Source organism: Temnothorax longispinosus, chromosome 6 (assembly GCF_030848805.1).
Source record: "Temnothorax longispinosus isolate EJ_2023e chromosome 6, Tlon_JGU_v1, whole genome shotgun sequence".
Taxonomy (NCBI): Eukaryota; Metazoa; Arthropoda; class Insecta; order Hymenoptera; family Formicidae; genus Temnothorax; species Temnothorax longispinosus.
Window position 1 is genome coordinate 8348663 of NC_092363.1, and position 12670 is coordinate 8361332.

The 12670-nt window shown below is 33.2% G+C and overlaps 1 protein-coding gene and 1 non-coding gene across 10 annotated transcripts in view; both read right to left on the reverse strand.

Annotated features, from left to right (window-relative positions):
• The window catches only part of LOC139814052 (dual specificity calcium/calmodulin-dependent 3',5'-cyclic nucleotide phosphodiesterase 1), a 100289-nt gene that overhangs the window by 13275 nt on the left and 74344 nt on the right, over positions 1–12670 (reverse strand). For all 9 annotated transcript variants that reach the window (XM_071780013.1, XM_071780016.1, XM_071780007.1 and 6 more), the window contains 3 exons: positions 3476–3667; positions 2703–2919; positions 1967–2080 (listed from right to left, as the gene is read on the reverse strand). In XM_071780013.1, the coding sequence (XP_071636114.1) occupies positions 1967–2080; positions 2703–2919; positions 3476–3667 (523 nt within the window). The remainder of the gene's footprint in view (positions 1–1966; positions 2081–2702; positions 2920–3475; positions 3668–12670) is intronic.
• On the reverse strand, positions 239–310 carry Trnat-cgu (transfer RNA threonine (anticodon CGU)). Its single transcript has one exon. It is a non-coding gene; the product is annotated as a tRNA-Thr (tRNA).

Genomic DNA, 12670 nt, shown 5'->3' on the forward strand with positions numbered 1-12670 from the left:
TATGATATATAATTATAAAATAATGGAAGATGCGCGTCTTGAAATTATTAGGCATAAAAATTTGTAGAATTTGTAAAAGCATGCGGTTCAGTATTGCTTACAAATAACGCTTATACAGAGATCAAAATAACAATTAAATCATCAAAGGTAGCAAGTTTAGTGCGTATTCAGTCTCTATATATACGCATGAAATGAGCTGCAATAACATGGAAAATGATGCTAAAAAGAAAAATTCACTTGCCTCCTGTGAGGATTGAACTCACGACCCCTGGTTTACGAGACCAGTGCTCTACCACTGAGCTAAAGAGGCGTCGATGTCAATTCCTCTCGGGCGAATCCAGAGGAATGATCCTGAGGATCCACGAGGAATAGTTCTGATGGATCGTTGTAACGTGACGTTATACATCTTTTTTTTATTGCGATTTATTGAAGCTAGGGGGAACACTGACCCCGCTCATCGCTTATACGATTGATCTCGCTTGCACGGATATGAGAAATGTCAAATGGCCTTTGTTCTTCATGGCCAGCTGAATCTTTGATCGTCCCGTAATTGAACAGGGGTTGTGAGTTGTGAGTTTCATCTGGCACGACGCATCGCGAAAACGAAAAGCTCTCATTACGAAATCGGGGAATATTGAATTAATAAGTTGCACCTAGCAAATGGAAAGGGATAGCGTCGTGTTCACAAGATCACCCTGCGGCTCCACATTAATGAAATAGATTAATAGACCGATAAATTAACAGCTAATCGCAATCAACTCCGCTGCGAACGTCACGTCATCTCGTGAAAAACAATCGAATCGATCAGCATTAAGCATTACTAATCGTGTAAACAGTAAACTGTAAAATGCAAAACGGTTAGCTACAATCTAGTATCTACATGTATAGACTACTAGATCGGCACACAAATGCTACCGCATTGACAAATTACATCATAGCCCAGTAAAATGACTCGAAATTTGTCGATCTCGAGGAAATAATACTGACTGGTCTGAAACTTTGTAAACAGGCTTGTTTTAGGGTACTATTTAACATATAAAAGTCCCCATGTGTAGACGCTACGTTACAGGCAGAGGAGGGTCCAAAAGGTCCAAAATATAAAAAAAAACCAGTTTTTTGCAAATAACTCAAAAAATATCAACTTTACGGAAATTTATGTAGATATAAAAATTGTAGCTTACAAAATTCCGCACAATTTCGTTTTTTATTCAAGTCTGTACGACTAAATGGAGCAGAGATAAAATTTTTTAAACACCGGTAGTTTTGCGACGCAACAAAAACCCGTACACGCGTCGCGCATTTTTCGCTAATATCTCGAAAATGGACTCTCAAATCGAGGCTAACGCGTACGCGCGTCGCGCATTTTTCGCTAATATCTCGAAAATGGACTCTCGAATCGAGGCAAAACTACCAGTGTTTAAAAAAAATTCTATCTCTGCTCCATTTGATTGTACAGACTTGAATAAAAAACGAAATTGTGTGGAATTTTGTAAGCTACAATTTTTGTATCTACATAAATTTTTGTAAAGTCGATATTTTCCGAGTTATTTGCAAAAAACTGATTTTTGGAATCTTTCGGACTCTCTCCTCCCCACAACGTAGCGCCTACACGTGGGGACTTTTAATATATTGAATAGTACCCTAAAACAAGTCTGTTTACAAAGTTTCAGTCCAGTCAGTATTATTTCCTCAAGATTTTGTCATTTTACTGGGCTATCAGGATATCTTTTCAATTAATCTCATCCTCGTTAGATATTCGACGATATGTATATATCTACAAAAGAGAGTCGTTATTAACCGCGAGGTTTAGGACGTCGAGATTATTAGGATGTTGGCAGTGTCCGCAAATTTTGGCAAAAAAGCAGCAGTATTTGAAAATAGTTGCAGGTATAAGGATTAGTATAGTGACTGTTGCTTTCCATTCGTTCGTGAGAGGCTTGGACGTCTCGCTCGAAAAGAAACTTACTTGGTCTCGTCGATGAAAACAGCCTCGAGTACGCGAGCTGCGTAGTGCAAGTTTCGTTGAAGTAATTCGGCGGATATCTCCCCATGTTGTAGCTGCCTCAATAAACACCTCAATCTGCAAAAGAGAGGTAGTCTCGGAGTCGTTGCCTGTGCGCCAATAACGTATGCCTCCTGAACTAGATGTTCGCTTCCGATCGCTTTCCGATAATTACGCGACAAGAGTCGCGATTGCAAACACAATTCTATTTAATCCTTGGAGGAGGATTTAATCAAAGAAATAAATATTTTCTCTCACGTGGGATTCTAATCTTACACATCTTATAAAATAAAATATTTGGCACACGAGAATAGACGGAACGTTACAGATGTAGGTATCTTAGAAAAATCGCATAATTAAGACACAACTGATATAAAAATTATAGATACATATATGACTGCAGAGAATACGGAATTTAACAAGTCAATATAAGTAATTTTCATTCTCATTAAATTATCATTACATGCTAATTTGCAGATCATAATCGCAGATCGTAAGCGACGCGTTATATGATATATCTTTTATCAACTCGCGATCAGAAGCGGATTATCTCTATATGTAATGTATACATATATCATCACCCTATGTTTGGTGAACCTTTTGGTAAACCTAGATCTATACAAATCCAAAATATCGTATTTGCGATAGAGCAAAGCCATTAACACCTGCATTACATACGATATAATACGTTTTAATATACCTGAGGGCAGCTTTGTCGCATGCGTCGGGGGTGTCAACGGCAGGAAGCGAATCCGTCGTGAGATCGACATTATCGAGGATCTCATCGAGATCGACGGATTGACTCGATAAATACGAAGTATCGGGATTGTGCGGTGGTGGAGAACTTTCGAAATCCCCACCAGTGATGCTTTTGCTTTTGCCGGAACTTCGGCGTACTATCGTCAAAGTGCCTTGTTCTGAAACACAATGAGCGTCATCGCTTCTATTAGAATATTAGTGCAAACAACTATGGAAGGACATGTTGAACCGATCATAAAGATATTTCGAAGAATCCGTACAAAAACGACTTGGATCATTTTGAAAAGAGGACAGAGGAGAGTTTATCAAAGTTCTAATTATAAATTATATAATACATTATAATTGAGCCATTTTGTACTTGACAAATTGCTATTCGAAAATAATTTGTAATGCACCGAAAATTGAGGTGGATCGAGCCTCTTCTCTTCTGACTGATCACCACGTGATTGTTAATTTATGTGTATATGTGTACAGTATATTATAACAATGTGAATATTGGAGCATTTTGCCAACGAAAGGAGCTGGCCAACGAAAGACTTAATTTTTGGAAGACTTTGTTTTTGGATGTGCGGATCTTTGAGGATATGTAGTCGGTAAACGCACAGATAGATATAGGTTTGTGCGAGCGTGCAAGTAGATAAAGCCCAGCTATCGAAGCGTATCTCGGAGGGGGGAGAGGGAAGAAAGGAAGAGGGTAATATCTCGAAAACTTACTGGAGAGTTGGCCGTTCCGACCGGGGGAAGAGGAAGGATTGCACGTCCTCGAGGATGCTGCGCCGCTTGCGCTGCTACAGCCGGTAGCAGCCGCGTTATTCACTGCTACGCCGCTGCCGCTGCCGCTGCCGCTGCCGGCTGAGGCCACCCCGATATCGTCTCTCGTGACTCGTCTATCCGGTGGAGATGCAACTGCAATTTCAAAAAACGAGTTGACAATTTTTTTACATCTGTTTCTGTACGTTGGCTTTATGATCCTATCCAATCATATAGCATATGTAGATACGCCGGAAAAAAAAATTACGCGAGATAAAAATTTAGATATCATAGGATGCTTGAACATTCATAACTTGAATAACACAGAGATATACACACACACATATACATATATGTCCATTCCATAATATGTATACTGCGTGATCGAACTCTTTACTTTTATAATACTTATGCTTTATTGTTTATATATTTATACTTTATTACTTATTAATAGAATGAACAGAAATCCATACAAGTCTTATAAATCTGCAAAGAAATAGAAGATGAAATTTTAAGGTTTCGATAAATTAAACGTTTTTTTATACGTTTCAATTTTATGCCCCGATAAGCTTTCAAGATGCAATATTTTATAACATATTTATTATCATGTCGCGTGTAATGGTGTAAATTACCATAACTAATTTGACGAATTTAATGTTACAAAGTGTAAGGTCGTATCACTGCAGTAAAAACCGCGGCGGTAGAGCAGCTATCGATCGGTACCACCTGTCTATAGCTCGCGAATTAGTCTCATAGCCAATCGATCGCATACGAGTTACCAATGGTCCCATTATGCTAATCACAAGTTGAAGTGTTTCTAAGCGCCGAGAATCACGTTTACTACGAGAGATCTAACAGAAGCACGAAATGAACATGAGCGTTCATATTGAAGATCGCAAAAAGATATCCCGCTGTCATATATTTAAGGAATTTTAGTTATTCGTCATTCAAATATTGATACAATAAGAATTATAATTTAACGATAAATATACTATAAATAACATATTTTGCTTCCTCATAGAGAAAGCTTTTTTCGTGAATTTCGTGTATGAACCTTCGATTGCGTATAAAGTTGAGTTTAGTCAACCAAATTAAAAAAAATTATATATGAAATAGGGGTAGACGAAACCAACGAAGAGATTGGTTTTTGAGTTTTTTCTGCCAATATGTTCAGATTGTTGTAAAACGTCGAAATATCGCCTAAAAAAATGTCCGTGTGTATGTATGTATGTATGTGTGTATGCTTTTGTTGTCCGTATATGCTCTAACCTCCGTAATTTTTGAGATATCTGGATGTTAAACATGTTTTAAACAATGAGAGAAAAAAAACGTAAAATAAAAAGTGGAAGTAGCATATAATTTAGATGAGATTAAAAGCTGCGAACTCAACGAAATCAGGCTGCCTTCACTTCTTGGTAAAATAAAATTGGAGCTAATTAAAATAATATAATTCAGCAGTTAAAGCGGAATTATTACACGACATAATGCGTTTTGATTTCTGTCACGCAGCAAATCCGCCGAATTAGATTATTTTTAGAATATGCATAATTATGTTTAGAAACTTGCAGTTAATTAAACAGTAGGTATTGTTCGTAAAACAGTAGCATTTTCAGTAATTGTCACATGTGTTGCATTGTCATGTAAAATAGTTTACCGGCGAATTTTTATATTTGTCCCAACATGTAGAAATATTCAAAATACTATAAATTTAAGAATTTATTCTTTGTTATTGTAATTGAAATATTTACTATATGTTATAGCTCTTAAATAATATGTACATTTAAAATGTTCGTTAGAAATATATTCCGAAATAGAAATTCTACTGTATAAATAAATTGTTAAATACCGATTAAATATCGGTCTAAATTTGCTCTCTTCATATTTGGTGACACGTGGCAATAAATCAAAAGGCAGTTTGGTAAAAAATAATCGTCTATACTAAACAACACGAGATTTAGTTTTATAAAATATGCAAGCAGTTAAATGGAATGGCGATGTGACTTAGAGTTTTATGCCGCAGATGTCAGAAAAAATAGAAGGAATGAAGGTACTTGCTCACAATTATTCTGTTGCCTTTATGCCATATTAGTATTGTGTTGTAATTTCAGTTCTTTACTGTATATTAACAAAACTGTCGTGAGTCGAATCGATTCCTCACCGTAGTAAGAAACGCGATTTTTAAAATTTTTCAGTTTTATAATTTGTTTATCATTCTTACATCTTAATAAACTTCTTACACACATTTTATGACTTATTTATAAACATTATTTGTTATTTTTTATAAGACGTATATTTCACCCATGAATGTCATATAACCCACTTCTCTGGGATATATGACAAAAATGCAAGGGTTTCTAAAAGTTTTTTTTATTAAATACAAAGAATGAATATTTCATATTTCTATTTTTTTTAATTGTAGTAGACAAGTAGACAGTATAAAGTTTTTATTGGTATAATCCATTTGCCTTAAATATAGTACTCGATAAATTGAGTTTTCCTCAGCTGCGGCGTATATATATCGGAGTTACCCTATACTTTTCTTATTCTAAGAAAAGGAGAATAAGTTGTAAAACTTTGTTTTTCAATGTACTATTGCATTATAATACTCTTCTCCTTTAATTTCAGAACAACAAAATAGTAAAGAGAAAAATCTAAAATTTTATATCAAAACAATTATACGCTCTATGTTCTGTGAAACAAATGACTCATTATTTCTAATTTATTCCTCCACATTCTGCATAAAACCTGCCTGGTAAATATTTTACGAATGTTTTCTCAATAAGACAATAAAGTAAAATAATTAAGTTTAAACGATAAAAAAAACAATACCCCCATTTTAATTTGTAGCTAAAATATTATTTATCTTTGTAAATTAGAGAACCTCTCAGAATCGCGCTACGTACATGACTGCAACAATAGATTTATTTCGACAAGGTTACATTACGCAGAGAACGCACGGGGTGTACGTATTATAAAATAAACGGAATTTCGTTGAAATTTGGGCGTAAAATCTCGGAATTACCATTACGTTTTTTCATTGCAACGGGCTGTAAGATGCATATTTTTGGATAATAATGTTGCGAAATCCTATTACTCACTCTCTCTTTCTTCCCTCCCCTCTCTCTCTCTCTCTCTCTCCCTCTCCCCCTTCTCTTTTCAAAAACACCTTCAAATGCCGAGTGCATTGATGTGACGGTACCATAGTGGGTTATGAAATTATTCACTGTAAGCGGATAAGCAAACAGACGTGAACATACGTGAATTATTGCATTTTGCTTGAATAATACATGAAACTGCAAAGCAATGATGAAATGTATGCATTTAGTGTACTGCAGAATACAATTCATATCTGCGTCTTTTTTAAAATTATATTTTTGTTTTTACCGAATGTACGCTTTCTCTTTTCCACGCTCCTATATGCTTCGATTGATTGCATATCTGACGCTTGTAGAGCTTACCGCGAGTCAAATATAGACTCAGCAATTAATTTAGATATCCATAAAATATAAAGAATCGCCGCTGTGTTGTAAAATATAAAAGCTAATTATCACAAAATAAGCGGTTGAGAAATGTTTAACACAGACACGATTCATGAGATGTCATCGAGTATACAAATCTCTGATGATCACTCGTTATGCATTGTTATCTTACTATTGTGTGTCGTATCAGAAACAGATTGATCTAATAATAAATATCAATTAGTTATTAGTTATTAAAACGCAATTAGTTATTAGATCATCGTAATGCTATCGGCTAACAATAAGTCCGTTCATGTAAATATTCCATAAAAGTTCAAACCATAAAATTTATTGACCAAACAACGTCATACAATAATCAATATAAAATATATTAAGACAATTTGAGATTCTAACAAAATTTTATTAGTTCAATAAGTGAAATAATTATATATAGGTATATAGATATTATTTTTAATAATATCTGTCTATAGCGTTATCTGTCTATAGCGCCATAATGGTTGTCGGCAAAACGTTGGTGACTCCTGAATAAATGTCGAGATAAATGTGATTAAAAATGTAAGAGTTGATACGACTTCGTTTCTCGGGCAACAAACCGGAGTGTTGCCCGAATTATGTGGCCAAGAACCTTATCTCGCTCTTCTGTTCTCTCTCTCCCTTCTTCTTTTTCTTCTTCTTCTCTCTTTGTCATCTTATTTTTAATAAGTGCGCTTACGCGACAAAATTCAATTAAATAACAAACACTGATGATCGATAAAACCAAATAGAACGAGTTCTGATCAAATTCCTATCAACTCTTTTCGTGGATTTTACGAATTACGCAAATGAACACATTGAAAAGCAGGTGATATATATAGGTACATATAAGAGCAATCAGAAACAATTTCGTAAAAACTTATTTTGACCTTTTAATACTTGTGCAAGAATATTATTACAGTTAATTTTTTAGCCTTTGATGGTGTTCTATAAATTAATTGTAAATATCACGATAACGTCCATACTATTATAGGCTACACAAATAATATTAATATACATATGTAGTATAGTTAATGCAAGATATAACTATACTTTATATAATGGTGGATTTAAACACGTATACCTAGAAATTAGCGATGTAATAATTAAATCCCGTGATCATCATCAAGTCTTGAGCGAGATCCAATTCATGCCCCTTCAGACAAGGTTTGCAAGATAATCGATTCGCTTTGTCTTGACCATACATACATACGTAATTAGTGACGTATAGAGTAATCGTCTCGCAATAGCTCGAAAATTAACTTGGACAAGTTCCTTGTTATCTTCTTATTGGCTCAAAGTGCCGAGTACGTCTTCCTGGCGTCAATGAGGCGTTTCATTAATGGCAAAAGAGACTCGAGATATAGGTACGTGTTAAGATCGATGAATAACTCATAGATTATTTTGTATTTTATATTACTTATAAATATAAGTATGTAATTAAGTCCCGTGTTGTGTTTTAGATATCTATATATGCAAGCTATTTGATAATTATAATTAAAGTATAGTAACCTTCTTGATACAAAATATGGGATTTATGTATAAATTTTTGATCAACCGTTTAGGTATTCTGCGATTAACAAAAATTGTATCCTGTATTTTTAATGACAATTTAAACATTTTTCTTGCAAGAATATGGCGATATATATAATTGACATAAACATAAAAAACTTTTGATGGAAAAAAATCATGTATATATTTCTGAATATGAAATCATGTATGTATATTTCATTCATTGTTATAAAAACAAATTATCCATGGCTCGTCCTAACTATCTTTCATGTTAGTCTAGAGAATTTCTTCAATCTCAATATTCTAAAAACAGAATATCGTCATTAAATAATCCTCTCATAAAATCGCACGTCGATGAAATAAACTTGAATGTGAAATTGCATTCGCATAATGACCGACTCAAAATTTTAAATATTTCTGTATATTAATACAACAATGCAAAACATCATATTATTTCTCTCTCTCTCTCTCTCTCTCTCTCTCTCTCTCTCTGGGAAAGCTTATCTCATTCCGATATAACTTACTTGCGTGACAGGAAAGATGAAAAGATCTCTCTTTTCTAATACCGATTCGATTTTCATACGTTGAAGAGAACATCAGAAACATATCCCTGATTTAAGGTCGTCCTTCTTGTGCGTGTATAAGAAGCTTTCCGAAAAATATATCTCAAAATAAAAATTCGCCTTATTAAAGACCTGTATTAAAATCAGGCTGTAAAGGTAAAAGCTATTTCGATGTTATAAAACGGTGAATACTGAACTATGCGCCTAATTTCATTGAAAAATTAATAATAGCGAATGCACTAAAGGCGAATGAGAGAGATAAGACAGAAAATCCCCCTCCAATATCTATTGCCCGCAGAAAAAATCCTAGGTTGAAATTTTATTGAAAAAACAAAACGCAATCAATTGCTATTAACAAGTTAGACCTTAATTCGCATACTAATAGCGAGTAAAAATTTGCACGTCTGAAATATCAGGCTAAAATATATCACGTTTGACACGCACATCAGGGTAAGTCTGAGCTGTCAACAATTTAACATTTTAATTCAATTAATTTAGATCGTTATTAATGTTACAAAACGAGAGAAATGAAGATATTATTATCCGCGGCAATTCTTTATTAATGTCGAAAAATCGTAAGGTACTCTTATGGTCCGATCTGAAGGTTTTTATATTAACTAAAACACATTACTCTGTATACTTATATAACTTTGATTATTATGTATAAACTCTAGTAAAAATTTGTGAGTTGTCAGGCAGGATTTGTTGGCTTATCGATTTTATTGAATTTCTCAAGTTGCTGAGATTTTATCTCGTCAAGTTTAGCTGCGAAACGTGATCGGAATCGAACGGAATTGTACATACATACAAAAACTCGCGAAAACTTGAGATTTGCTTTTCGCTTTCTCAAAGAATAAAACGCAAAAGATTAAAAGAATAGTAAAATCGCGTGATTTGCAGTTTAAAAAAATGATAGCATTCTGTGTATGCACGCACATATTACAAGCATACAACCCGAAAAGATGCGCTGCATATCTGGATCATTGATTATCAAAAACTTTTTATTAGAATATACTCTTAAGACTTTATGTCTGCATGGTAAAGACTTTAACTTGAATGTGATTCGCTTCACCGAACTTTACCCGTGTTTTATTGTCTCGTTTTCCATTCCTTTCGTCGTTCGCAGTGCAGCGAGCGACGTCAGCGACGTAACGCTCGTGGAGATTATACTGCCGCGCCGCGCCGCGCGCCACACTAAATATAGCGACATTCAGGAAATCTGATTTCCAATCGCAGCCGCTGGATGCAAACCAGACATATGCAGGCGATTATGCGTTTTGTGCTTGTCTACATCTACAGCATGGCGGGTAATGATGGCTATGGCATATGTGAAATTCAGTCTTACCTCCGAGAACGAGCTACGCTCGACATGCGTAGTATGTATGTACAATATTTGCATCTCTGAATCATGCAGTCATTGCAGTCTCTTAACGTCATTTTTTATTAGACTGTCGAAATAAATATCGTTACATATGCCGTTAATCGCGAATTTATGCGTAATATCTTTTCGATTAAATAAAATTTGTTATACGTATATACGCATGCTGTCATGCGTATTCAGTCTGAATCGTATATAATCCTATAAAAAGGAAATAATATCACACACACACACACACACACACACACACACACACACACACACACACACACACACACACACACACACACACACACACACACACACACACACACACACACACACACACACACACACACACACACACACACACACACACACACACACACACACACACACACTCTCTCTCTCTCTCTCTCTCTCTCAAATAAAAACTCAGATAATTTTTGTTTTATATTATGTATAGAAAATAAAAACCAAATAATTTACAGATTTAAATAATTATAATTTATCTTTATTTTAAATATTTTCAATCACGTTTGTCGAAATGCATCAAATTTTCTGCAGTTAGCGGCAAAAAATAACTCAAACGAGTTTTATATTTCTTTTAAATCAATTCAGATACCTCTTTTTTATATAGTAACTCTATAACCTTATTGTTTTCATTGTCCGATTAACATATATTATAACATATAATACAACGCGGTACATTTTTTATCTATATTAATACTGAACTAAATAAACTTGGGAAGCATTTTTCGGAGGCTAACGTTGCGCAATCGCGCTAATGTTTTTAGGTCACAAATTGAATTTTTGTTTAAAACTCTCTATTAACCATGTCCGCTAACGACAAAGAGGAAAGATTCTGTATTTTATCTTCCACATGCATATTACATACATTAAAATTTTCAGATAAAAAATAAAATTGGTTATATTAAAGACAACTGGTATTATAACTAGCAAAAGTTATAACAAATTACAACTATTCTGTTTATAGAAATATATAGCATAATTTTCTCTTTGACGTAAGTTATTATCTCGCGCTGCGCGTGACACTACCGTGTCTCTTGATAATATAATCTTTATAGACAATATGCTAAAAACGTGTAAAATGCCATCTAAAAAAAAGATATAATAAAACTAAGTAGATATAATGACGTAAGTAGTTTTGATTTAATTGATAAAGTAATATTGTCTCAGAAAAAATAAAATTATAGATATAAAATATACCTACTAATTAACAAATATCTTTCTTTTATGTAAACGTTGTATGAAGACTGGGCGAAAGAATAGAGATAGATATTTACATAACTATTCAGATATTACATACATTTTAGTAATACGTAAATTTAAAATTGAATATTAATCTTTGATATAAATATATCGTTTCTATAATCTTCTTATCAGTAAGTTCTTCAATATTACATCCTGTATGATATAATATTGTCAACAATAATCGCTTATATAACGTGTTATATCTTTTAAATATTATCGCTGATTAAATTTTTCTTGATCAAAGTTAATATTATTGAAATTAATTTTTAGTAAAATTTCTTTTATTATGTTATCATATTGTATGTCTATATACTGATCGATATAATGTTCCATATAAAATTTATCGCAAACTGTTATTTACATCACTAAAATTTAATCGCACCTCGCATCTAATCGCATCAATTTTGATATCATCTCTTACCTGCACATTTCGAGATATTATTTTGGCAAATAAACAAGCTTAGTTGCACAAATCCGTAGAATTTATAAAAACAGTTTGTATCGAAAACCAAGTTTATTTATCAAAGTAAAGTATATATTATAATATCTACACTTATTAATTTTAGTTCAATTGTAAATATGATTAAATCTATATAAAAAAATAGTTTCCATTTAAAATAAATCTATATAATTTACCTTATTGATATAATATCACTTATGTGATATTAATTAATTAGTAGCTATCAAATTGATGTCATCACCAGTATAATAAATCTCTTTAATTTCACCGGAAATATAAAACATCTACATCATTATTTCTCTACGCCAGTGTTTCTCAAATAGTAATTCGCAAAATTTCTTCAAAAATAAAAAAGACAACATTTCTCTAAATTTAAATGATAGTTTATGAATTAAATGTCTGTTTTTTATATTAAAAAACACCTAGATGTATATACACAAGAATATATAATAATTAAATTTGCATAAATGAAAAATCTGTGCTTTAAATTTTGATGATGGA